The 27,700-nt window shown below is 42.5% G+C and overlaps 2 protein-coding genes across 6 annotated transcripts in view; both read right to left on the reverse strand.

Annotated features, from left to right (window-relative positions):
- The window catches only part of ANXA7 (annexin A7), a 30,142-nt gene extending 10,698 nt beyond the window's left edge, over positions 1-19,444 (reverse strand). Inside the window, exons 1-6 of one of the 5 annotated variants that reach the window (XM_037055901.1) lie at positions 19,356-19,444; positions 7,804-7,858; positions 5,891-6,095; positions 5,321-5,422; positions 4,240-4,304; positions 3,765-3,830 (exon numbers count right to left, since the gene is read on the reverse strand). In XM_037055901.1, the coding sequence (XP_036911796.1) occupies positions 3,765-3,830; positions 4,240-4,304; positions 5,321-5,422; positions 5,891-6,095; positions 7,804-7,857 (492 nt within the window). In that variant the 5' untranslated portion in view covers position 7,858; positions 19,356-19,444. Of the gene's footprint in view, positions 1-3,764; positions 3,831-4,239; positions 4,305-5,320; positions 5,432-5,890; positions 6,096-7,803; positions 7,859-15,409; positions 15,430-19,355 lie in introns of those variants that run through there. The other 4 variants (XM_037055899.1, XM_037055900.1, XM_037055903.1 and 1 more) reach the window with 4 other exon arrangements.
- A 4,855-nt stretch (positions 19,445-24,299) lies between these two features.
- On the reverse strand, positions 24,300-27,697 carry MSS51 (MSS51 mitochondrial translational activator). Its single transcript, XM_037055904.1, has 6 exons — positions 27,230-27,697; positions 26,666-26,821; positions 26,095-26,219; positions 25,325-25,891; positions 24,937-25,030; positions 24,300-24,586 (listed from the first exon to the last, which is right to left on the reverse strand). The coding sequence occupies exons 1-6, from the start codon at positions 27,430-27,432 to the stop codon at positions 24,367-24,369; spliced, it is 1,365 nt and encodes a 454-aa protein (XP_036911799.1). The 5' UTR covers positions 27,433-27,697; the 3' UTR covers positions 24,300-24,366.
- Between the last annotated feature and the right edge of the window lie 3 nt (positions 27,698-27,700).

Below are 27,700 nucleotides of genomic sequence, written 5' to 3' on the forward strand. Positions count from 1 at the left end.
GGATACGGGATATGCTTAGAGGCAAGGAGAGGAATGGAAGATGATACCAAGGATCATGAATAATAACGGGCTATATAATGTCCTTGAATCCCACTTTAAGAAGAAAATTGAGAACCTTTGAATTCCAGTTGTATATTCCTGCTGACTAGAACAGGAGGCAAAAAAGAGATGATCCCTGGACAGTGTGTAATGAATGGCAGTGTTTGATTTAAAGACAATAATATAACAATGGTTAACATTGAATTGCCCAATGAGCTATTCAATAAGCAATATAATTTTGGTACTATCTCTTCATTTCCTCTATGAGTCCTGATTAGTAGACATGAAATAAAACATTGTATATTAAGAAATACAGTGTTCTCTCTAGACTGTCAGCTCTCTGTCTCTTGCCGAGAATGGACTTTTTAAAATCTTTTGTTTAGTACTCAGGCTAGACAGTTATTATCCAAGAGTAGACTTTTACTTTTTGCTTTAATAAACCTTGTCACTGTTACTTAAACTTCTAACCAAAAGAAAAAAGGCACAAAATGAAAGTGATTAATATTCCTCAATACAATTTATAAGGAAATAAACCAGAAAGTAAAATAGGGACTATGTATATATTTTTAAATAAACATTTTATTTATTTTTACAGAGAAAGTAAGAGAGAGAAACATGGATGTGAAACAAATTGGTTGCCTCTTGGATGCCCCGACCTGGAGACCTGGCTCACAACCCAGGCAAGTGCCCTAACTAGGAATTGAACCAGCGACCTTTTGTTTCACAAAAAGGCATGTGGCATTCAATCCACTGAGCCACACCAGCCAGGGCACCAGCAGAATACAAAATTAATATCCATATATCAGTTACTTTTCCATATGCCAATAATGAACTATAACAAAGGGAAATTAAGAAAGCAATCCCATTTATAATTAATTTTAAAAGAATACCCAGGAATAAATCTAACCAAGGATGTAAAAGACCTGTACTCAGAAAATAAGACACTGAAGAAATTTAAGAACATACAAATAAGTGGAAGCACATACTCTGTTCATGGACAGAAAGAATTAACATCATTAAAATGTCCATACTACCCAAAGCAATCTACAGATTCAGTGCAATTCCTATCAACATTCCAACAACTTATTTCACAGAACTAGAACAAATATTTCAAAAATTTTTGGAACCACAAAAAGCCCCGCATAGCAATAGCAATCCTGAGAAAGAAGAACAAAGTTGGAGGAAAACACGCTGCCTAATATCAAGCTATACTCTAAGGCCACAGTACTCAAAACAACATGGTACTGGCATAAAAACAGACACACAGATCAAGGGAACATAATAGAGAGTCCAGAAATAAATCCACATTTTATGATCAGTTAATTATAGAAGAAGCAAGCACATATAGTGGGCTAAAGATAGTTTATTCAATATTGGGAAAATTGGACAGATACATGGAGAAAAATGAAACTAGACCACCTTCTTTCACCACACACAAGAATAAATTCAAAATAGATAAAGACTTAAATATCAGACCTGAAACCATAAAAATCCTTAAAGAAAACATAGGCAGTAAAATCTCAAACGATGCTCGTAGCAATAGTTTATCTGACATATCTCCCCAGGCAAGAAAATAAAAGAAAAATATACAAATGGGAACCCATCAAACTAAAAACTTTTTGCACAAAAAAGGAAAGGATCAACAAAGCAAAAAGACAACCCATTGTATGGGAGAACATATTCACCAATACATATGATAACTGGTTAATATCCAAAATTTATAAAGAAATTACAAAACTCAACACCAACAAAACAAACAATCCAATTAAATAATGGGCAAAGGACCTGAACAGACATTTCTCCAAGGAGGATATAGAGATGGCCAACAAGCATATGAAAAGATACTCAATGTCACTAACCATCAGAGAAATGCAAATTAAAACCATAATGAGATTATCATCTCACACCTGTCAGAATGGCTATCATCAATAATCAACAGAGCCCTGGCTGGTATAGCTCAGTGGCTTGAGCACAGGCCTGCAAACCAAGGGTCACTGGTTCAATTCCCAGTCAAGGCACATTCTTGGGTTGCAGGCCAGGTCCCGGGCAGGGGGGTACATGAGAGGCAAACACACATTGACGTTTCTCTCCCTCTCTTTCTCCTTTTCTTTCCCTCTCTCTAAAAATAAACAGAATCTTCTTAAAAAAATCAACAAACAAGAAGTGCTGGCAAGGATGTAGAATAAGTAGGACTCTTCTGCACTGTTGGTCAGAATGCAGACTGGTACAGCCACTATGGAAAGCAGCATGGGGGTACTTCAAAATAGTAAAAATGGGCCAGCCTTTTGACCCAGCAACCCCACTTCCGGGAGTATATAGAAAAAACCCAAAACACTAATTCTAAAGAACCTAAGCACCCCTATGTTCAATGCAGCATTGTTTATAATCGCCAAGACACAGAAGTAGCCCAAGTGTCTGGCAGTAGATGAGTAGGTAAAACAGCTACAGTATGTTTACATAATGGAATACTACTTGGCTGTAAAAAAGGTTTTGCCCTTTGCAACAGTATAGAAGAACTTGGAGAACTTTATGCTAAGAGAAATAAGCTAGTCAGAGAAAGACAAATACCATATGATTTTACTCAGGTGAAATCCAGTGAAGAAATTGACAAACAAAATAGAGACAGACTCATAGAGAGCCGGCTGACAGCTATGGGGGCGGGGGCAGGTGGTGGTGGTGGTAGTGAGGAGGTGGAAGGATCAAGCAAAAAAGAAAAAGGACTCACGGACATGGACGACAGAGTGCTGACAGTGGTAGGGAGAGGGGTATAAGTCTGTTAAATGGTAACAGCATGATTAAAAGAGCTACAGATTAACAATATGACAATCAACTTCGACAATAAAAAAAGGGTGAAAACAATTGACTAAGTGTTTTGAGGAACATCGTTTGCTCTATCAGCACAGCAGCACTGTGTAACAGGGAGACCTCTGGTCTGGGAGTCAGAACTGCTAGGATACAGCCTCAGCCTCATCTCTCACTAGTTGAATGGCTCTGGACAAGTTTCTTAATCTCTCTGGAACTCAAACTCCTCAAATAAGGAAAGTAAGCCAGAAAATGGCTAAGGTGTTTCTCTTCTAGTACTGAAATCCCTCTCCTACCCCAGCCTTAAAAAAGCTTGAAAATGCTAGATTTTTATGAACATACAGTATAAAAATAAATTAATTAAGATAAAGTTAAGCATAAAAGTACATTGCTTATGTTCCTAGTAACTTGCATAAGACATGAAGAATTTAAAAGACAATGAATAAACCAAGGAGCTATACAGAGATGGGGCAAAGATTTGACATACAGGAGACCTTTTGAAGCTATTAAGAAATCAGCCCTGGCTGGTGTAGCTCAGTGGATTGAGTGTGGGCCTGTGAACCACACGATCGTGGTTCGATTCCCAGTCAGGGCACATGCCTGGGTTGCAGGCCAGTTCCCAGCAGGGGATTCATGAGAAACAACCATACATTGATATTTCTCTCCTTCTCTCCTTCCCTTCCCCTTTAAAGATAAATAAATAAAATCTTAAAGAAAAAAAAGAAATCAATTCAACAGACAATTAATTATCTACTGTGTTTAAAGCCCTGCCAAGTGTTAGAGGGACATAAAGATAAAACAGATACCGTGAGCCCTCGGAAGTGGTGAAAGAAAAATACACAAGAAATCAGAAACAAAGGAAGGCACATGTAGGGGACCTAGCAATTAGAAAACCTTAGTAAACATTAGAAAACCTTACTCACTTCACTGCTATAATCCAAAGAAACAGGAGAGAAAACAGGATAGGAAGGAAAGGACTCTGTACTGATCTGGAAGAAGAGTAAAAAGTTATAAAGGTAAAAATGAAAAACAAAACCACACTTCATAAAACACTGCCAAAGTACCAATAACCCAGTCACCCAAGGTCATATTTATAACAGGGAGGGAAGAGAAAAAAGAACTAAAACCCATGTTAAGAGCCCAAGTGAATCTCTATGAAAAAGTTGTAAGTATCATCACATGTGAGAAGGAACACATATTTGCCTTATCAAAGTCATCAGGATACTACTTAAAGCAGAGAAACCAAGGAGAGCATGGAGTATTAAAAGCAAAGTTGAACGTCTCAAATGATGCTACAGACCACCCCACCTGTTCCATGAAAACCTGTGGCAAAGGAGTGCCTCTGTTCTTTGGCATTACGCAGTTACCCAGACTAAAGTTAAACAGGAGCAACGATACCTGACTAGGGAAAGGAGCTTGTCCCCCAGGGAACTGAGAAGGCATCTGTCCTCCAGGAAAGCCACCTATGGGTTTGAAAACACACAGCACGTGGGTATAATGTGATTTAGTTTTTCAAAACAGCATTGGCTATTGTTAATATGAAAATATATAAGACCATTCACATTATGTTATTCACTAGGATAATTTTTAGCATAATTTACTATATCTAAAACAAACTTTGGTCATAAGAACCTTTTAAAATGTGCCATGTCCTACATATACCACATTTTTCAGACTATAAGACACACCCCCACTCCCATTTGGGAGGAACAATGGTTAATGCTGTTGTTGAGCTGTTTACATTTACATTGGTGAAATATTATTTGTTATTAAATATCTTACCACATTTTTTGCTTCAAAAAATTTCCCCCTATTTTCCTCCTCTAAAACCTAGGTGTGTCTCATGATCTGAAAAATACGGTAATATACTAATAATATATATATATGTGTATATATATATATATTAAGATTTTTATTTATTTACCTTTAGAGGGGAAGGAAAGGAGAGAGGGAGAGAAATATCAGTGTATGGTTGCCTCTGGTGTGTCCCCTGCTGGGGACTGGCCTGCAACCCAGGCATGTGCCCTGACTGGGAGTTGAACCGCGATCGTCTGGTTCGCAGGCCCATGCTCAATCCACTGAGCTACACCAGCCAGGCTAACAAATAATATATATTTTTAAAAGCACTTGAAACAAGGTAAATTCTGATTCCATCTGGAAAAGATATCAGGACACAGTTGTGGGGGTTGTTTCATTTGTGGTGGGAGTGACCAAAGAAGGTTGTGCTTTTTGGCTTTGGGACATTATTTTTTTTAATTGAAAAAGTGGGTCCTTATTTCAATCTTACTGATAAAACTTTTTTGTCAAATTAATATAGTTCATGAAACCACGTATCTAAAATTATTTATAGAGGTACTCAGCATAAACATCTGCAGACCACTACCTCAATCATAAAGTTCTCTCAATGGCAACTGAAAAACTCAAAACACCACGCTATCGTTTTCCATGCTGTCGTTTTCTCTGCACACCTGGTACGTACCAGGTAGCGGGACCTGTCCCGGGCCGCCTCCGTAAGACTGTGAGGGCGGCTGTGGGTAGCCAGGAAAGCCTGCTCCACCACGTGGGGCTCCAAAACCTTGGCCTGGAGGAACTAGAGAAAAGAATAAATAAACTCCAGTGACAGTTCTCAGGATTAAATTTAAAGGTTTTACCTCATTCGTTTGCCTTACTAATTTATACTACCAAAGTGCTACGTTTCTCCCCCTCTTTGGGCAAAGCTATCCTGAAGGTTACAAACATGCTAACTGAAATGCCTTACTCACTTCTTAAGTTTACAAATAACCAAATTGTTACATATTGGTCCTTTATTACAAGGTTTCTTCCAATTCCTTTCACAACAGAATTGTTGAGCTGCTCCTAGTTGTCAGACCCCCTGTGGATGTTTATCCCAGTATCTTGCCAGCTACATCCTTGCTGTCTAAGGTAGAAAGTATGCTAAATGCTATTCTGACCTCACACAGAACAAGCAGGAAGGAAGAGGATAAAGGAAAGAAGGGGAAGACGCTGTAGCAACCCCAAACCATCATGAATTCCTCAATCCATAACTCACCTCCGGGATAGGATGGAGCTCCCCCTGGCTGTGGGGCACCAGGATAGCCTCCAGGGGCAGGGTAACCACCTGCAGCAGGGTAGCCTCCAGCTGTCGGGTAGCCACCACCTGGTGCTGCTGGGTAGGCACCCCCTCCCATTGCAGGGAAGCCACTAGGATAAGGATACTGACCCGGAGGAGGGAAAGACGACTCCTGACCCACAGGCTGAAAAAACACAAAACATTTTCAAATGAACACCATCATAGAGAAATAAGACCCATCTAACAAAAGGAACAAACAGGAATAACCGTTAAGGTTTAGCTTGCTCTTTTATTATATAGTAAAAGCCCTATTAGAAGCCTTGGTATCTTCTCCTAGTTTATCAATATACTATATTTTCCAGGGCACTTGTCAGTTTCTCTATTTGGGAGTAAGAACCAGGCTCTTTCCAAATCTCCAGGAACAACTAACAAAGCTCATTAGTTTCTTCAATTTCTTAGCACCAAGAAATAAGACAAAGATCCATTCTCTACCCTAACGTAAGGGATTCATAGCTCTCCTGCAACACACTGGACCTGTTGCACAATAGGGGTGGGAAAAAAGTGGCCCTGGCCAGATATCTCCGTTGGTTAGAGCATCGTCCCAATACGTCAAGCTGTGGGTTCAATCTCCAGTCAGGGCACATACAAGAAGCAACCTGAATACATAAATAAGTGGAGCAACAAATTGATGTTCCTCTCTCTCTAAAATCAATTAAAAATAAAAATAAAAGGTGACCCTAGTCACACAGGAAGTATGAAATTTTGGGGCATCGATTTGGACCAGACAATGTGTTAAGTGCAGCAAAGATTGTTGTGTGTTCACTAGATTTCTTTCTCTGGCCACAAAGTTAGACTACACTTCCCAGACCTCCTTCCAGTTAAGTAGGACCATATGACTGAATACTGGTGAATGAATGTGGACAGAGTAACATACACCATTTCCAGCCTGGCCCCTAAAAGCCTCCTGCAAAATCCTCTACTCTCACTTCCTTCATCTGCAGCTGGAAGCAGAGGATCCAGTGGAGGACTCCAAGGTGCTAGAAGATGATAGAGCCAATACCTGGAAGGAGCCTGGGTACCTGAGATTACACAGAACAAAGCCTTCTCCCCACTCCCACTGACTTTCAGGAGATTGAAGAAAGGAAGAAATGAGTTTTTACTGTGAGTCATTGGGATGGTCAGGTTGTCTGTTTCAGCATCAGCCTATACTGACTGGAATGATCACCAGAGTCCTGTTTAGTACACAGGAACCTGGGAATATATCCATAATTCTTATCTCTCCCATGATAAATCCAGCTATACATTCACTCGACATAAAAGCACACACATTATCATTAATCTGTAAGCCCCTCTATCCATTCTCAGTCAGAAAGAAGACCCGCATACTCTGAGTATAACACTGAAATGTATGATTCCTACTTGTGCCTCAGCTGTAAGTTTAGCCCTCATAGTACAGACATCAACAGACAGAATTTGATAGCAGTTTTAAATGTACTCCAAACACTAAAGTCTCAGAACTACAAATGAAGGGCCCTCTACTCCACTGCAATTTGTTGTCTTTGAGTGAAGTCCTTCTTAATTATTTTAAACCTTCTAACACAAAGGTTAAAAAACAGTGACCTGTGGGATAAATCTGGCTCACACATATTGCGTTCACTCACACTGCATTTAACTCTTAAAAAATTAATTTCCCAATTTTAAAAACTGGGGCAATCTCACCAGATTGCTTGCTGCACTTGAAGAGACGGAGTACCTAAGCGACAATGGCCCCCCTGCATGGCCATGTCAGACCTCTGCTCTGGCGTATCTGTGAGATCTGTCATGGGCTGGCCCTCCACAACACCTGTTCCAAAAATACAGGTTATTTTCGTATTATAAGTGGCAATACTTACAGGATATCCAGGGAAAGATGGGTAGCCTGTGGGGGGATAGCCTGGGTATGACATTCTGCAACAACAAAAAAATGTCTTCTGTGATTGGTTATAAGGATGAAGGCCTTTGTAGTTAGATGTTGTCAAGAGGTCTTACACAAAATACACCTTTCAAGAGTCTGGTTGACATTCATATGTGGATATTAGTGGTAAAAGCAGCCTGATAAAATGTTTCTTCATCATCGGTACCAGTGGACTCAGTACAGCACAGTAAAAGTCCCAACTTCTCAACTTTGAAATACGATTTTTGTCATCTCTGAATACTACCAGTACTATTATTTAAGAAATATTTTTCTCTAAGTCAATCAGTTTTTCACTTCAAGTTGCTTTATATCACTTGTGTAAGTGGAAAATGCAAAATAGTTTTCTTGAAACAAAGAGAAGGTAACATTAAAATGAATATATAAGTGTTAAAATACTTTCCGTGTGCCACAGAAATCCTCTCATATAGTGATATAACCACATTGTGGAAAACAGTGGTGTGATGACTAAAAGTTAACGTGATGTAGACATACACACCTGAATTTACCCTGGCTTTGTTTTTATAAAATTCTGATTTTGGAAAATTTCAAACTCATTAAAATGTAAAGATAACAGATAAGAAACCTCACAGGCTCATCACCGAGCTGCAGTAATTACCAATTCACAGCCAATCTTTTTTCAGTGCTCTCCCTCCCTCCCACCAGTCCACTGGTCGGCTGTGAAGCAACATTCTAGACATTCCGTCGTCTCCATCTACACGTACTCAGTACACGTACATCTCCAAACCCATAAATTCTTAATTAACAGCCTGTTATAAAAATATAGCCATAACATCACCAATGTGTCAGTATTAAAATTTCAAGTTGTCTTTTAAATATTTTTATTGTTTTTTTAAATTTTGTACTTTATTATAGAAAATTTCAAATACTTAAAAGTAGAACAGTATTAAGTTGAACTACATGGCATTACTGAAATTCATCTGTTTTTAACATACAAAAAATTTCTTGTGGTTCAACCTAATATAATAAATGCCCATGTAATCTTCATGTTCAGTTTCAATAATTATCAAATCAAGGTTAATCCTATTTCATTTGTACCCCAACTTCTATCCTTCCTTTGATTATCTTGAAGCAAATCCTCAAACATCATATCCTTTTATTCATAAGGACTTCAATACATTATGTGTAAAAAGACAAGGACTCTTGCCCTGACCAAGTATCGCTTAGTGGGTTGGGCATCATCCCGCAAAGCAAAAAGTCGCCAGTTCGATTCTTGGTCAGGGCACATGCTAGGGTTGTGGGGTTGGCCTGTAGTCAGGGCGGTTAAGAGAGGCAACCAATTCATGTTTCTCTCTCACACTGATGTTTTTCTTCCTTTCTCCCTCTCTTCCCCACTCTCGAAAGAATATATAAAATCTTTAAAAAAAAAGGCAAGAACTCCTTTAAACCACAGCCATTTACCAATTTTGTACCTTAAAAATGTGTTCATGTGCCTTTTATTTCTCTTTTAGTCTATAAGCCTCCCCTCTTATTTTTCCAGTTTGTAGGGGATTTTTTGTTGAAGGCAGTTTGTCCTGAAATCTACCACCATCTATCTGGATTTTGCTGACTGAATCTCCATAGTATTCTTTAACAGTTATTTTCTGTTAGTAGTCAGATCTACAAGCTTGATAAGATTCAGGTTATTTTTGTTAACAAGAATACTCCGCAGGTATTTTGTGTAGAGTATGTATATCAGGAAACATATAATGGTCAACTATCTCTCTTTTTTGTGACAGATGATAGACTTGGATCTAAATCCATCATTCCTTCTTCTTCTATTATCTGGAATACTTCTTGAGAAATTTCCCCTTAACAAACCACATGATTTGTCTGAAGTAATCTATATAGGGAAGATACAATGCTCGATTTTTTTCCTCTTCATTTACCAGGTTTTGAAATTTAGGAGGCTCAACATGCAGTCACATGTATCTTTATGAATAGGAGGCAAAGGAAGATTTAAGAGAAGAGGGGTAGGCACTATGGCCAAGGAGGCAGACACTGGAGGATGTTGGTGGTCACCAGAAACTGGAAGAGGCAGGGGACAGATCCTCCCCCAGAGCCTCCTGGGGGAGCGCAGCCCAGCCAACACCCTGATTCCAGCCCAGTGCTACAGATTTTGGACTTCTGGCCTCCAGAACTGAGAGAAAATAAACTCCTATTGTTTTAGGCCATCAAGTTTGTAGTAATTTAGTTATAGTAGCCATAGGAAATTAAAAGAAATAAACACCTATATTGTTACCGATTACTAAAAACAATTACTAGATTGTTTAGTAGACAAGATTACTAGACAAGATTACTAGACAATTACTAGACAAGATTACTAAAAACAATTAAAAACTTTTTGTAAGATTTTATTTATTCGTACCAGGACTTCCAGCCAAGATGGAGGCATAGGTAGACACACTGTGCCTTCCTGCACAACCAAAAGAAGGACAACGCCACATTTAAAAACAAAAAACAACTAAAACTGACAGAAAATCAAGCTGTATGGAAGTCTGACAACCAAGGAGTTAAAGAAGAAATATTCATCTAGACTGGTAGGAGGGGCAGAGTCCGGCAGCTGGGTTGGGGAGGATTCACACCAAGGCGGCAGCAGGCGGACGGGGCAGTCCCACATACCCATGTGGATAAACCAGGAGGAAAAACTAGGGAGCGAGGCAGACCACACAACCCAGGGTCACAGTGCAGGGAAATAAAGCCTCAAAGCCTCTGACTGAAAACACCTGTGGGGGCTGAGGCAGCAGTGGGAGAAACTCCCAGCCTCACAGGACAGTTCATTGGAGAGACCCACAGGGTCCTAGAATGTACACAAACCCACCCACCAGGAATCAGCACCAGAAGGACCCAATTTAGTTGTGGGTAGCACGGGAAGTGACTGAAATCCAACTGAGAGTGGAACAAGTGGCACTGTTCCTTCTTAGACCCCACCCCCACATACAGGCCACAATCCAGCCCTGTGGGTTGCCCTGCCCTGGTAAACACCTAGGGCTCTGCACCTTACTACGTAAGAGGCGTGCTGAGACAGGAAAAAAAAAATGGCCCAAAAGCAAGAACAGATCAAAGCTCCAGAAAAGATGCAACTAAGTGACAAAGAGATACCAACCTACCAGATACACAGTTCGAAACACTGGTTATCAAGATGCTCCAGGAATTCACTGGGTACTTCAACAGCATAAAAAAGACTCAGGGAGCAATGAAGGTTGCATTGTGTGAAATAAAGAAAAATCTACAGGGAAACAACAGTGAAAGGAAGAAAACCAGGACTCAAATCAATGATTTGGAGCAGAAGGAAGAAATAAATATTTAACCAGAACAGAATGAAGAAACAAGAATTCAAAAAATTAGGAGGGGCTTAGGAACTTCTAGGACATCTTTAAATGTTCCAATATTCAAATCATACAGGTGCCAGAAGGAGAAGAGGAAGACCAAGAAATTGAAAACTTATTTGAAAACATAATGAAGGAGAATTTCCCCAATCTGGCAAAGGAAATAGACTTTCAGGAAGTCCAGGAAGCTTAGAGAGTCCCCAAAAAGTTGGACCCAAGGAGGAATACACCAAGGTACATCATCATTAAGTTACCCAAGATTAAAAATAAGGAGAGAATCTTAAAAGCAGCAAGAGAAAAGGAGACAGTTACCTACAACATAGGAGTTCCCATAAGACTGTCAGCTGATTTCTCAAAAGAGACCTTACAGGCAAGAAGGGGCGAGAAAGAAGTATTCCAAGTCATGAAAGGCAAGGACCTACATCCAAGGTTACTCTATCCAGCAAAGCTTTCACTTAGAATGGAAGGGCAGATAAAGTGCTTCCCAGTAAGTCAAGTTAGAGGAGTTCATCATTACCAAGCCTTTATTATATGAAATGTTAAAGGGGCTTATCTAAGAAAAAGAAGATAAAAAATATGAACAGTAAAAGGACAATGAACTCACAGCTATTAACAACTGAACCTAAAAACAACAAAAACAAAAACAAACTAAGCAAACAACTAGAACAGGAACAGAATCACAGAAATGGAGATCACATGGAGGGTTATTAGTGGGGGAAAGGGGAGAAAAAGTACAGGGAATAGGTAGCATAAATGGGAGGTAGAAAATAGACAGGGGGAGGGTTATGAACAGTATAGGAAATTTGGAAATCAAAGAACTTATACATACGACACATGGACATGAACTAAGGTGGGGGATGAAGATGGGAGGGGGTGTGCAGGGCGGAGGAGGTGTGCAGGGTGGAGAAGAATAAAGGGGGGGAAATGGGACAACTGTAATAGCATAATCAATAAAATATATTTTTAAAGATTTTATGTATTCATTTCTAGAGAGAGGGGATTGAAGGAGAAAGAGAGGGAGAGAAACATCAATGTGTAAGTGTGTGGGAGAAACATCTCAATCAGTTAAAATCTCTTAACAATTAAAAACTCTTACCACCCTGGCTGGTGTGGCTCAACAGATTGACTGCCAGGCTGCGAACCACAAGGTCACTGGTTCAATTCCCAGTCAGGGCACATGCCTGGACTGCAGGCAAGGTCCCTGGTTGGGGGTATGTGAGAGACGACCAATCAATGTATCTCTCGCACACTGATGTTTCTCTCCCTCTCCTTCCCTTCCCCTCTCTCTAGAGATAAATAAATAAAATCTTTAAAAAAAAACCTCTCACCAACACCTAATTGCCAATATGAAATCTCTACCATGTGAAGCATTCTCAGCATGTCTTTGCTTCAGCTGCTGTTATCACTAACCGACCTAGCCCTCAGGCCTGAGGTCGTTCACTTCTCCCCACCAATCCAGCTCAAATCCTCTCTCTCTTCTTTGAACAATGTAATAGATAAAACAGAACTTCTTAAACATTAATATATATGTGAATCACTGGGGGATCTCGTTATAATGCAGACTCTGACACAGTAGTTTTGAAATGAAGATTGAGATTCTGCATTTTTGACTAAGCTTCCAGATGATGCTCATGCTACTGGTCTGTGAACTGTATTTTCATACCTGCATATTTTGGCATCTCTTCTGGCTAATTTTTTCAACATGTGTTTTGGCTCTTCTCCGCAGCATGGCTGTAAATAATTTGTATTATTTTTATATCAAGACCCCAAACAAATCCTCAACATTTATGTAGTGAAAACCCACTATGTAACACAAACTGTCCCTAGGTGCTGGTAGAAAGATGGGGGGAAAGTATCCTGCCTTTTGAGTAAAAAATATAGAAAAATGATCTAGTAAATTGAAGTTACTATAGTATCCCTTATGACATAAGCACAGGATAGAAGCTAAACACTTGATAAGTTGAGAATGAATGGGCATATAGAGTCAAAGTTATAAGCTAATAAAAGGATAATGAGAAATTACAGAAACTGTTCCAGTCAGTTCTAAAATAGTTATTTGGTATCCAAAGTCTTGGATGTAAAAACAGAAACAAACTAAAAAAAAACTTTTTTGCCTCTTCTTCCACAAGCCTGGTTGGTATAAGGAGTAAAGGGATAACAACATCTAAAAACAGTCAAATAAATGGAACAAGAGCAAAAGATGTCAGGGTCAAAAAAAAGGGGGAGGAAATCTGAAAGTAGTTTAGGAAAGACATGAATAATAACTTTAAAGGCAACAAGTAGTTACAGTATGAAAGACTACATAAGGAACTTAATTTCTAAATCTCAGGAATTGTCCCGAAGCCCTATTTCTACATTTATTAAATCTTATCTTTAAGGGCCTAAAGGAATTATGTCAAGAAGAGTTTCAAAACATAATGAAAATAAAGACTACCCGCATATGAGAAAATATAATGCAATTTTAAGAAAGTGAATTTGGGTACATTTAAGGAATGTAATTATATAAAGAACTAAAACACAATTCCATTATAGAAATGTAACAGGGTGCAGCCAAGCGGGGAGTGGGGGGTGGCAAAAAGGGATTTGGAATGGGGTCCAGAACTCAAGGTATCCACGAAATATTAAGATGTCCTCACCCCTCCTCTGCCACAGGTGTGAGTTAGGGAAGGGACAAGGTGGGGTGCCATTGAGAGCTGTTTTGCATAGCAACAGTTTCACTGCTAACCTCTTACATGGTCATTTAACATATCTATAAGCTTTAACTGGCTGCATAAATATGTTAAATAGCTGTGGCCATGCTCTGAGCCAGGGGGATGGAAGTGACTTCCACCCAAGATATAACTGGGGGCAGGTCCCCTGAGTTACAGCACCTGTGAGCTTGCAGATGATTGGCTCCAAGCCAGAGGGCCACACCTGCCCAGACTCACAATGGCAGCCGAGTAAACTTGGAAATAATACAGGAATGCTGGCAAGTGTAGCCGATTGTAGGAAGAGTCAGAAATGGGGCTGTAGAGGAGGACTGGCGCGGGGATTTAAAACCCAGACACAGCAGCCATTAGAGAGAGTACCATGTGACTTTGCCAGAGTGGGGACCCCCCCGGCCATGTGAGGAGAGGGAACCACTTGGCTGTGGCAGTGCAGAGAGAAAGCCACAAGCTTCTGGCAGAGTCGGGACCCCTGCAGCCATGTGAAGGAAAGAACCATGTGGTTTTGGCCAGAGTGCAGACCCCTGCAGCTTTAGCAAAAGAGGCCCATGCAGCTTTGGGGTGCTCCCTTTGGCCATGTGGCCTGGGAAGCAGGAGAGACTTTGCCTGGAAAATGGGTACAAAGAACTCTTGCCAGTAGACCATGAGAAGGTGCCACATGGCTTTGGAGTAATTAGAGATCCTGCCTGGATAGTAACACAGCTGATGGTGCCAGCGGCCTGAAACACGGACATGTGATTCTTTTCCTGAGTTACGGTACCCCAAATTAGGGCAGGAGGAGAAGGAAGCGCTGTGGGTGTCTGTGGTTATCCTAAAGGACTCTGATATTTTTTAAAATATTTTTTTAATTTAATTATTTTTCAAGTACAGTTTTCTGTCTATTACTGGACTTTGATATTTTAATGGGGACAATGGGTCACTACTTTAAGTCTGTATAGCTTTAAATAATCCTTTCCTTTTCACAAATCTCTGGCATTGAGAGAAGTCTTTGGCCGAGGAAAGATGAGCCCAGTAGGTGGTCAGGACAGTATTAGTATACCATCCTTGGGGGGGGGGGGGGTGCGGTCGTTGTTCTGTAACAGTTTTTGGCATCCCTGGGTGGGCCAAATATTGCCCCACCTTGGACCTCTGTTCTGTAACAGAAATACTCGCATAAATGCAACATATATATGTACAAGGCTACTAGTCACAGCACTATTTGTAATACAAACAAAAAGGTTAAAAAAATCTAAAAGTCCATCATTAAGAGACAGTTTAAATAGACTAAGGGGATTTACAGTCAAGATGGAGCAGAATAAGTAAACACTACACCTCCTCCCACAACCACAGCAAAATTACAACTAAAATATAGAACAACCATCACTCAGAACTGTCAAAAATTGAGTTGAATGGAAGTCCGACAATTACGGAATTAAAGAAACCACATAAATAAAGATTGGTAGGAGTGGCAGAGACATGGATTGGGCTGGTCCCACATCACGACGTGACGAATAAACATTCCGGAGGGGTATACCAGAAGCAGGGAGTCCTAGCTCCACACCAGGCCCCCTAATCCAGGGTTCCAGTGTCAGGTGATAAGTCCCCATAACTTCTGGCTGCAAAAACCAGCAAAGACTGAGTCAGAGGAAGAAATTTCTGGAGGCCCAGGCAGTTCCTCTTCAAGAAGCCACACATGAGAACTTAGACTCATTCCCTGTGAGCTCCAGCACTCGGGGAACAGCTTAAAAGGCACCAGTGGCATACATGGAGAAACTGAAATGTCTGGCACCAATGCGAAAGCTGGGAGGGCAGCTTACTCCCAGAAAGGCAGGAAGACACCATTGTTCCTTTTCTGAACCCTCCCCCCACAGAGACAGAGATCCGGAAGACAGGTACCATATCTGTGATTCCAACAACCTGACTGACACTGTTTGTCCTGCCCTGGGGATCCCCTAAGGCTACATCCCATCCAATTACAGCTGGCTGGCCCAAGGTTTTAACAGTGGCTTTTCCATATGAATGGCTGATCTTGGCTCCTGCTTCACAAATCCTAAATTCTTTCAAAGGAGCAACAGCTGGCCTCAAGTGAGCCCCCAGCCCTAATACCTTTTGCTATGTGGCCCCACAAATGGTAATACCAGCAGCCAGCCAAGATTCTCCTGAGAGCCTCCAAGCCCAGCACAAGTAGCAGCCATCTGTAGATTGTTTTACAGTTCATTTGGACAGAGTATACAGGTGCAGTCTGACCTTGGTCAGCACCACCCAGGAAACCCCAGAGCCTTCACAATCACTGGACAGCTACAGCTCATGTTGGAGCATGCTCACCCTGACCCTGCACAGATGACCCTCCACAGAGGACGGTGATTGGTGACCACAATGTTCCCAGCCAATCTTGCAGCGGATCCACCTCGGTAAACCCCTCCCATTGACCTGCCAACAGCAATTAAGGCTCAACTACAAAAAAAAGGGGGGGTGTGTACTCAGCTCACACAGAGGGTGCACTTCAAGTACCCAGCTGGGATGACGGAGAATGCTGTGCCACTGGACCCTACAGGACACCCACTACTTTAGGCCACACTACCAAGACAGGGGAGTCACAGCAGCTCTAAGTAATACATAGAAACAAACACAGGGAGGCTGCCAAATGAAAAAACAAAGTAACAAGGCCCAAATGAAAGAACAGATCAGAATTCCAGAAAAAGAACAAAATGGAGATAAGCAATCTATCAGATGCAGAGTTCAAAACACTGTTTATAAGGATGCTCAAGGAACTTAGTGAGGACCCCAACAGCATTAAAAGATCCAGTCAGAAAAAAAGGATTCACTAATTCAAATAAGGAACAATTTACAGATAAACAAGAATAGAATTAATAAAGCCAAGAATCAAAACAGCAATCAGAACAGGAAGAAAGCAGCCTCTGAGACAACTTTAAGAGGTCCAACATTCACGTGATAGGGGTTCCAGAAGAAAAAGAGCAAGAAATTACAAATCTATCTGAAAAAAATGAAAGAAAACTTCCCTAATTTAGTGAAGAAAATAAACATGCAAGTCCAGGAAGCATAGAGACTCCCAAATAAGATGGATACAAAGAGGACCACACCAAAACTCACCACAATTAAAGTGCCAATGGTTAAAGATAAAGAGAGAATCTTAAATGCAGCAAGAGAAAAGCATTTAGGTACTTACAGGGGAAGCCCCATAAGACTATCAGCTGATTTCTCAAAAGAAATCTTTCAGGCTAGACGGAACTGACAAGAAATATTCAAAGTCATGAAAAACAGGGACCTAGAGCCAAGGCTGCTCTCCCCAGCAAAGCTATCATTTAGAATCAAACGGCAAATAAAGAGCTTAAAGAGCTCCAGACAAGAAAAAATTAAAGTTCATCCTCAACAAACCATTATCACACGAAATGTTAGAGGGACTTATTTAGGAAAAAGAAGATCAAAACTATGATAAATAAAATGGCAATAAATATAGATGTATCAACAACTGAAGCCTAAAAACAAACTAAGCAAACAATTGGAAAAGAGACAGATTCATGGCTACGGAGAGCATTTTGATAGTTGCAAGTTGGAAAAGGGGTGTGTGGGAATGGGTGAAGAGGTGAGAGCATTAGTAAGTACAAATAGGTAGTTACAGAATAGCCACAGGTAGGTAAAGTACAGCATAGGAAATGGAGTAGCCAAAGAATTTATATGCATGACCCGTGGACATGAACAATGGTGTGGGGATTGCCTGAAGGAGCGGGGGATGCAGGGTGGACGGGGACAAAGGGGAAAATTTTGTGACAACTGTAATAGTGTAATCAATAAAATATAATGTAAAAAAGTTAATAGATTATGGACAGCCATACAATGAAGTGTTATGAAACTTAAAGCTGAGCAGCTCTTTTACTTATATATGAAATCATCTCTAAGTCATATTAAGTGGGAAAAATAAGGTAGAAACTGCACAGGTAATTTGTAACCATATGTAGAAAAAGTACATTTATTTTACCACACAGACAATACCCCTGAATGTCTCTTCAAGGAAGTAGAAAAACAATGGCTGTCTCAAGAAAGGAGAGCTGGGGCATAATGAAAAGGGCACTTACTTTTCCATCTAACTTTAACCCTTTTGGATTTGGGCATGTACCTTATATTCAAAAGGCAGATTTTAAAAGCTTCTGTAAAAAGCTTAAACAAACCCTGGGGTGACTCAACATATCAGTCATTTGGCCGAAGGCGTAGTGAGACCATAATGGTGAACCAGAGCTTTTCTTTTTAGCATTCTCCCACAACTACCTCTGAAAGACTAGAAAATCATTCTTGGTTCTCCAAACCATCTCCACCCGGTGAGTCAACTATAAGAAGGGGTGGAACTCACTATGGGAGTCTCACAGATGGCATGAAGCCCAGGAACACAAGAGGCAGCTGTTGCAAATTTATGAAATAAATAGGAACGAATAGGAAACAGGAAGGGTGAATGACGATGGCCAACAGCAGATACAATTTTCCAAACCCTGCTCCTTGGTTGGGAAGGACCTATTAAGTCAGTCGCTGGGGCCCTTGGATAAAGAACTGGAGGTGTGGCTAACTTCTGCACGGACAGGGTGGGCAGCTACCACCGGTGAGGAATGTTAAGAGGCTTAAATGTGCAGTGGTCAAAACAAACTTACACCTGCCTATCCAGTCTTGAAACTCCTTCCCAGCCTGAGATAACTCATTACACTCATTATCTAACTAGGACAGATTCCCAGATCAGCTCCCTATCAGCTGGCAAAACTGGGCAGTGAAAAGGCAGTTGGGTGATTTCTTCCCATTTGTCACTTTATGGTGGACATCACCCACTTCCCTCTATCCGAGAAGTGTTCGCACAGAGCGCCTGCTGCTGCTGCTGCTGCTCAGGGAATAGGAACCACACCTGGAATGGTATTTCCTAGAACGGTTCCAAGAATTAGAAGCCGGAACCAGTGTGCAACTTCAGGCTCACGCACTGTGTCCTAGGGTTTACTAAGCTTAGTACAAATTCCCGAAGTTTCCCTAAATTTGCTGTGTCACCGTAAAGTCTCGTCACCGGCCAGACTTCTGTTTCAGAGCTGCTCTTTGGTTTCCCCACTCAGCCCTCCTCCAGGTCCACTGAGCAGGGCCATCTCCTAGCCGCGGTCCCTCCACCTGCCCACCGGCAGGGCGTCACTCCTCCGTCTGATCTCCGGACAGACGGACACCACAGAGAACTGGCGAGCAGGCCTTCCCGCTTCCCGCCCGCGGGGCCGGCCGCCTCGCCCAGCCCACCGCACAGCGCGCCCACTGGGCAGCCGGAGTCCCGAGACGCGCACATCGAGTCGCCCGCCACCCGGGAGGCCCACAGGCCCCTGCACGGTCCCCTGGCGCGGGGACACAAACGGGGCCCCGCCATCTCCCCGACGGCGGGCCTCAGAGAGGGCCGGGCCGAGGTGACCGAGGGGGCTTGGGGGTGGCAAGGGGGCACGGTTCCTCACCTGACACCAAGGGAGCAGCGTCACAGCCCAACCCAGTCGGTGGCAAGATGGAGCCCAGGGCGGTCCCGGGGAGGGCGGGGCGCCGGGAGCGGCCGCGCGAGCCCGTTAGGATCCTCGCCGCAGCCGGGAACGCCCCTGGGGCCGGGGGAGGGAGGTGCCGGGCAGGGGGGGGGCCCAGGACCCGGGCTGCGACTTTCCCTGGGTCTCCGCCCAGCTGCTCCACCTGCGCAGAAAGGCGTTCCTTTCAGTGAAGGAACTAGTTTCACCACCTTTCTCCATCCGGGGGCCACGCCCCAATCCCATTTCCGCGCTCGCTGGTCGCTCCGGCGGTCGCCACTGCTTTCCGGAATCCCGCGTCCCCTCCGCGCTCGGAGGCAGACTAGGGAGTTCTGCGTCAGGCCCGGTTCCCCTTGTATCGTCCGGGGACAAGGACGGCGTCTTTTATTAGCCCTCTGTGAAATGAATATTTACTGCAGATCCTATATTATCGGAACTCGAGATGTACTTAATCAAAATCATAACAAGGGAGTGGTGGGGTGATTCTGGGTCCCCTTTATACTAGAGCCTTGAACATTTGAGGCAATTTCAAGAGCCCGGACCAGTGTTTGCAACTCATGAAGAGAACTTGCATTGCACAGCAGAAACCAGTCAGCTAGCTACCTTTTACAATGGTTCTCAAAGTGTTCCCAGATCGGCAGCGTCAACATCACGGGGAAACGATAGAAACTCACATTGTCGGGTTCCACCTTAGAGCTACCAATCAAACTCTAGAGGTAGAGCCCAGCAATCTGTTTTAACCAATCTGACGTACATTGAGGCTTGAGAGTCATCAACCCATTACTCTGCATGCTTTTCTACCAGAAAGCTTCCTCAAGGGAGTGGGATAGGGAGGATTAAAAGTTTTAATAGGGTGCGCTCTCCCTCCAGTGAGCACACCTGCGCCTTTCCCTTTCTGCTCTCCACACCCTAGGCATGTTACCTCTGCCTGTCTCTGTCCTAAGCTTCAAGGGCCCTACTGCTACCTCTAACTTTCTAAATAAACTTTCCAATTTGGCAAAAAAATTGTAACAGGAAGATATATAGGTACCTAAAAGAGGAGTGAAGTGGAAGGTACTTAAGCAATGTCACTACTGAATTTAAACCACTTTGAGTACTGGGCATTTTATCCCAGATCATAACCAGTCTATCTGCCTGGCGAATATCTGGTCTTTCTGTCCAATCTGCCTCCAGAGACCTTGGGAATTTAAGCATTCCCTAAAAAGCCTGTCTTTCCTCATCTTCGCTCTGCATTATTCCCTTGGTGATCCCATCCCCACCCTTCCCTCTGCCTTAGCTATACCCTTAAGAGAATATTTTTTCAAGCCTCTTATTTCTAGCCCACTTCCCTGACCTATAGGCCCAAATATCCAATAGCCTGTTCAGACACTACCACTAGATTTCCCAGTTCATCCTTTTAAGTCCCTGGTGTTCGTTGACACAGAAGGCCATTTGTGGCTGTCCCCCTATCTCTTGCTGCTTCTAGAATTCTTTCATTTTAAATTTGGGTAATATAATTATGATGTGCCTTGATGTATTCCTCCTTGGGTTCAACTTCTTTGGGACTCTCTGAGCTTCTTAGACTTCCTGGAAGTCTATTGCCTTTGCCAGATTGGGGAAGTTCTCCTTTATTATTTAAATGTTTTCCACTTGTTGCTCTTTCTCTTCCCCTTCTGGTGCTCCTATAATTTGGATGTTGGAACATTTAAAGATGTCCTGGAGGTCCCTAAGCCCCTCCTCGGGTTTTTTGAATTCTTGTTTCTTCATTCTTTTCTGTTTGGTTGTTTCTTTCTTCCTTCTGGTCCACTCCATTGATTTGAGTCCCAGTTTCCTTTCCATCACTATTGGTTCTCTGTGCATTTTGCTTATTTCGCTTAGTGTAGCCTTCATTTTTTCATCTAATTTGTGACTAAAATCAACCAGTCTGTGAGCATCCTGATCACCAGTATTTTGAACTGTGCATCTGATAGGTTGGCTATCTCTTTGTCACTTAGAAGTATTGGCTCTGGGGCTTTAATTTGTTCTGTTTGAGCCATAATTTTTTGGTCTGGTCATGCCTGTTACATATGAGGAGCAGAGCCTTAGGTGTTCACCAGGGTGGGGCGACCCAGTTGCTAGGTTGTGACGCTGTATGTGGGGGCGGGGTCAGAGAGGGAACTATGGTGCTTGCTCCAATCATATTTCAGTCCCTCCCGCCGCTTCCCACAAGCAAATTGGGCTCTTCTGGTGCTGGTTCCCAGGTGGGTGGGCTTATGTACGTTCTAGGACCTTGTGGGTTTCTCCAACAAACTCTCCTATGAAGCTGGGAGTCTCTCTTGGCACCTCAGCCCCCACAAGTGTTTTCAACTGGTGCTTTTAGGCTTTATTTCCCATTGCTGGGGCCCCGAGTTGTGTGGTCTCTCTCACTGCCTGTTTTTACCTGGTTTATCTGCGTGCAAATGTATGACTGCAGCCAGCCCACAGCCTTGCATGCCTCACTGGGTCTGCTCTTTCCTCCCCATGCCCGGGTCCACCAGCCACTGCTTTTTCCTGCTGCAACCCCTCTCTGCTGGCCACTGACTCCACCCCTCTTACCCGTCTGGATGAATGGTTGTTGGACTTCTGTGCAGTTCAATTTTCTGTCTGTTCTGGTTGTGTTTTTGTTTCTAAATCTTTGTTCTTAATTTTGGTTTGCAAGGAGGCACAGTATTTCCACCTATGCCTCCATCTTGGCCGGAAGTCCTTAAATCCATTGGTTAATTCTGGATTCTTGTATGTGTCCTCACCACAGATTAAAAGCCCAAGCTTGGCATATCAGGATGATTCTGTAACCAACTGAGCTACCTCGCCAGGGCTCACTGTATTTTTGAAAATATAATTCTTCACTTCACCTGCTGTCTTTAGAAATACAACTTTATCCCTGGCTGGTGTGGCTCAGTGGACTGAGTGCTACCCTTCGAACCAAAGGGTTACTGGTTTGATTCCCAGTCAAGGTGCATGCCTAGGTCCCCAGTAGGGGGTATTTGAGGGGCAACCACACATTGATGTTTCTCTCCCTTTCTCCCTCCCTCCCTTCCCCTCTTTAAAAATAAATAAAATCTTAAAAAGAAGAAATATAACTCTATTATATTGCGCTTGCTTATGTCAGTCATCTCCTATTAAACTGTAAGCGCTTTAAGGGCAAAAGCCATCTTAGATTCCTCAGTATTTACCATTGAGCTAAGTGTTTAGAATTTTATGGACTAACACCACCATTCTACTAAGTTGGAAATTTTGTGTCACCTGTTACTGTGTGGTTTTTGTCTCCCGATTAGATTCTAATAGGTATCGTATATCACACTTCATTCATCACAATCAGTAACCAAACCCTAAAGATCTTAGTTTCATGTTCTATCTACAAAATGTCACTATTTATATACTTTACTTGTTATAGCTACAAATCACCTCTTCCTTTCCACACCCAACTTAGCTGACACCTGCATTATCTCGTCTGAACCATACCAATAGTTTCCCAATTGGTTTTCCATCATTAAACTATCTGACACAGCGCTGATGGTTCATCTGTTAATGTTAACGCATAAAATTTGAAGCAGTATGCATTTAATAGTTACCATTTTAAGATATGTGATTTATATTTTCTCCCATTCTTTTAAAAAATATTTATTTGTTTATTTATTTATTTATTTATAGAGAAGGGGGGAGGAAGGGACAAAAAGAGAGAAACATCAATGTGTGAAGATTTACCCTGTTCTCTTGTAAGAGTTGTATAGTTTTAGCTCTTAGGTCTTTGATCCATCTTAATTTTTATATATTGTGTGAGGTCAACATCCAACTTCATTCTTTTGCATGCGGGTATCCAGTTGTCCCAGACAATGTAAAAAACTCTATTCTTTTCCCATTGAATTGTTTTAGCAGCCTTGTTGAAAATCAGTTGACTATAAATGTAAAGATTTACCTCTTGATTCTCAATTGTGTTTTACTATTCTAATTAATGTCTGTCCTATGCCGGTACCACATTGTCTTAATTACCATTCTTTGAAATAAATTTTGAAAGAGGGAGGTGAGTCCTCCAACTTTGCAAGCATTCTTATTTAACTTTTATTGAACTTCTAGGTCCTAGACATTATTTCCATTTTACAAATGAGGAAATTAAGGAACTTTAAATTAGCTTTCCCACAGGCACAAAGCATTTGGTGGTTGTCCCAGGGTTCACAGTCAGATCTATATAAAGCTGATCCATTGGCTATGCTCCTTCTATAATCTGGTTCCACTGGACCTTCCAATCTACGCTAATCCCCCAATGTACCCAAATACAACTCCTATGCTTTTCTGCCTCCAAACTTCTGCTTCTATCATTCCCTCCCTTCTATCCCTGCCCTCCATCTCTTCCATAAAATTCTAACACATACAATTTTCACTATCATTTAGCAAAGTGATCTCTCTTTTCACTCTATTTCCTTAGCACTACGAGTTTTTCTCAGCTTTTTATTCCACATTACATCTTATAATAAAGATACCTACGTATATGTATTATTTTCCTTCCTAGGCTAAGAATAAAGACCATGTCTCATTCAACTTTGTATCTCCCCAAAGCCCTAATACGACACCTTTTACATGAGGTACTAACTAAACATTTTGAATGAATAAATGAATTCTGACATTGCCCTGTCCGAGAGGGCAATAAGAATGTACAGGTGTGTGTGAGGGTTGGGGTGGGGACTTGAGGCCCTGGCCAGGAAATACCCTAATCCTGAGAGTGGGGTAAAAGAAGGAAGACAGGAGACAGGGTGTGTTAGAATGGCAAAGCCAAACAGAGCTGACGTTAATCACTTTGAGAGAAACCTCCAGTTGTGAGGTGTTGTGTGTATAGACAAGTAACACTCACCAGTGAACAGGAATAAGAAAAACAAGTGACTTAAGAAGCCCAAACTGAGTTTATTGTGGTATCACAACCTCCCCCCTTTCTAGGCATCCAGTCAGAATCTAGCTCAGCTCTTTAAACTCCACCATCTATTTTCTCTTCCAATTGCCTCTTATCTGACTGGCAGGAGCTTCCAAGAAACATGATATAGTAGGCACTGCAGTATACAGGCTGCTTGTTGGGATTGGAGTAGACCTGTTCAGGTTTGAGGGATGCGAAAGGGTTGGCTCCATAGGCAATGATGTGTGTGTCCAGGTCCACCAGAATCTGCAATGAGGCTGCCAACTCCTGCTGGCTATGGGAAACACGTAAGAAAAATTGCTATGCTGATTATGAAAGAGAGAGAGGAAAGAAACTGCTCAGAACTTGACATTTCTGTACTCATCAAACCCCAAAACTACCTAAGGCTTGACTAAGTAAGGGCTACCCCTCCCTCCCAAATGTCTCACTAATTACCAGTTTACTAACATAGACCTTTGTTCCAAGGAGAACAAGAAAACCAAGTATAAGAAAGAAAATCCTCACTAGAAGGCAGAAGATGAGCAAGAGGGAGAAAAATAAGCTCATCTATACAAAGAGAGTATGAGGGAGGTATCACAAATAGGAAGTGGCAGGGAGGTATTCCAAACAGGAAGAGGTTGAAACCTGTAAACAGTAATCAATGCAGGAATCTCATAATCACGAAGTAGCAGAAGAGTGGGCAGCCAAGCCTCCATCAAGTCCGGGGAAGCATGAAAACCTATGGAATAGGGAGGGGAAAGGCTCAGGTAGACCTTAAGCAAGATACTTCTCTGATTGTGTCCACCCTGACCCTCACCTTGCTTACTGCTAGTGGTCATTTACCACTATCACCCACCCCAGGTTCTGCCGTGGAAAATTCTGAATTCAGGTGTAGCACATAGAGCTAATGATCAACAAGGTCATTATCACATTGTATTTAACCGACCAAATGAATGGGGCTCCAAAGACAGGATACAAGAGTCTGAATGGGAAATTCCCACAGGACCCACCCAGTATCCCCCTGAACTCTTACCTGGATGGAATGCCACCGCCAAATCTGGATGGGCTGTCTGCCCCGTCTCTACCTGCTCCTCCCAGAAGTTATGGTAGAGGCCCCTATGGCCACTAAGCTGAATTGTGCCAGGTTCCAGTGGTGAAGTTGAGGTGCTTTCTGAAAAGCCAGCAGCAACGTCTACACCCACCATTATTATACGGAGGCCAAGGTGTCCAGGAAACATGTAACCAAGCTCATCGTAGTCCCCGGGGCGAGTGAGAAATGTCTCTACGTGGGAAGCACCAACTACATGCACTGTGCTTCCTCCCATCTTCTTAACATTTACCCCCAAGGCCCGAAGCCCAAAGCCCAGCGTCAAGGGCCGTGACAGGACATCTGTCAGGAGTCGCTTCAGAGAGCCTTGGAGGACATCTGGATCTGGCCTTGGCCTTCCTACACTGGCCCAGAGGGTGGCCATGGCATGACTACCTAGCACAGCATCCATTGTAGCATCTAGCTGTAAATGCCGAAGAGAAAACCAGGTGTCCCAGCCCTGTACAACTTCAGCCTGCTGTGGCCAAGGTCCAGAAGGTAGGACAAAATCTCCTGCAGGTAAAGAAGGGACAAGAAGTGACCTACTCCTTCCCTGGCCTCAATATTCCTTCCTTGTGCACTCTCCCAACCTGTGACCAGCAACGCCCTACTACCCTGCCCCACTCATTTTTCCTCATAGCAACATGCTTTCATCGTGCTCTCCAAGTACCACCACTGACCATCATGGCAGAACTCCCCACCCGCTACCACTCCACCTGTGACCAGAAGCCATTCCATGAGACGGTCCACAGCTACAAGATGCAGCTCTTGACAAACCCTCCTGTGTGCTGGCCAATCTGACCTCTGGCACTCTGGGCCACAGTAATAGACATTTCTGCACCTGAGAGAATAAACCCCAGAAATATTTGAGGAGAGAGTGGGAATATAATTTTTCTCTTGGGTCAGAGTGACACCTCAGTCTCTATCTGCAACAACTCATTTTTTGCATCCCTTACAGAAAAAATAACTCCAGCAGTTTGCGGCTGCTCTCTCATCATGGGCATGTCTTGACCCCAACCTCCCCAGAACAGATTATGATCTTACCCCTTGATCACTCGAAGAGGAGGAAGGCAGAGAGAATTGTACTGTGGTCCCTATCTGATTTCCCTAAAACATCAAAAATAAGCAAGAACCAAACCCTCTTCTAATCTCTTTATGGCCTGGATCACACAAAATGAGGAGTAGGCCTTAAGTTATTCTGAAAACTCTCAGCCCTTTCCTCCCACAGTGAAGCCTTAGAAGAGGATCATTTCCAGAGGTCTCCCTTATTAGCCCCTGACTAGTCACCTCTTGCAGTGCCGGAGGACCTTGGAGTCTGAGAGCGCATCAGGAAGTGCTCTGCAGTGAGCACAGAATCGGAAAGTGTCCTCCATCTTCTGGAACATTTCTTGAGGGCATCGAAATCCAAAGCCTGATACAGGAGTGCCACCATCTATCACCTGTCTGCAGGGATGGCATGGAAAAGGAGCAGCAATAGAAAAAGAACCTCCCCCAAACTTCTCATGACTCCTCCCTTGCCACCTATATACAGGGGTGGGCAAATGGAGGTTTACAGTTATCCATATGGAAAAAGACATAATAGTAAATAAATAACAAGAATAAACAGTGTTTTGCATATTTACAACTGTAGACCTACTTTCCCCACCTTTGTATTTCCACCTACTCCCATCATTTATGACTTAGAAAATTATGTATTTAACATTTCTATTGTAATAAACTGGCAAAAGTTAGGATGAGGAAAATCCTTTGTTGCAAATACCCAGTTATCCCCAAGTTATATTCCCTCTCCACCTTTTGAAATCAATTCTACCAGAGACAATATATTGCTCTTCCAGAGAGCTAGTCACTCACTTGTATTCTTCATAGCTTTTCATGTTCAGCTTTTGAAGAATCAGCTGGGATAGGCCAGGAACATTATTCTCCAAGGAGCAGAAGCCAAGTGCATCAATACTAGGGCCAGGTTTTGAGAGAGTAAGAGGCACAGGGGTCACAATTGTGGGGACCCCTGATGGGGGAGGTTTCTTGTGTCTTCGTTGCCGGTGCCGTGGAGCCATGGCTTGCCTGCTGACACCTAGGGACTCTATGTGACAAGACAGGGAATGGCATTTTGCAAGCTGGATACATATGATGTGTTTTCACATGTTTGACCTTTCATTTCTCATTCTAGTCTCTCAGACCCAGGTATCAGTAAGATTTCACATCTACTGATTTTTTATCACTACAGGCAGTTGTAAAAAAACAGAGGGGGAATATAACAAATGAAATTCTATATAAACTATAAATATACAAGGTCCAGCACAAATAACACCCCCTTTTTCTTAC

This window comes from Sturnira hondurensis, unplaced genomic scaffold, assembly GCF_014824575.4.
Source record: "Sturnira hondurensis isolate 20B ecotype Veracruz unplaced genomic scaffold, ASM1482457v3 Scaffold0008761, whole genome shotgun sequence".
In the NCBI taxonomy this organism is placed as follows: Eukaryota; Metazoa; Chordata; class Mammalia; order Chiroptera; family Phyllostomidae; genus Sturnira; species Sturnira hondurensis.

Coding starts and splice junctions, on each gene's coding strand:
- MSS51 (XM_037055904.1), bottom strand. CDS start 27,432: ATGGCTCCACGGCACCGGCAACGAAGACACAAGAAACCTCCCCCATCA. Junction 26,220..26,665: donor GTCCTCCGGCACTGCAAGAG/GTGACTAGTCAG, acceptor TTATTCTCTCAG/GTGCAGAAATGTCTATTACT. Junction 25,892..26,094: donor GGAATGGCTTCTGGTCACAG/GTGGAGTGGTAG, acceptor CTTTACCTGCAG/GAGATTTTGTCCTACCTTCT.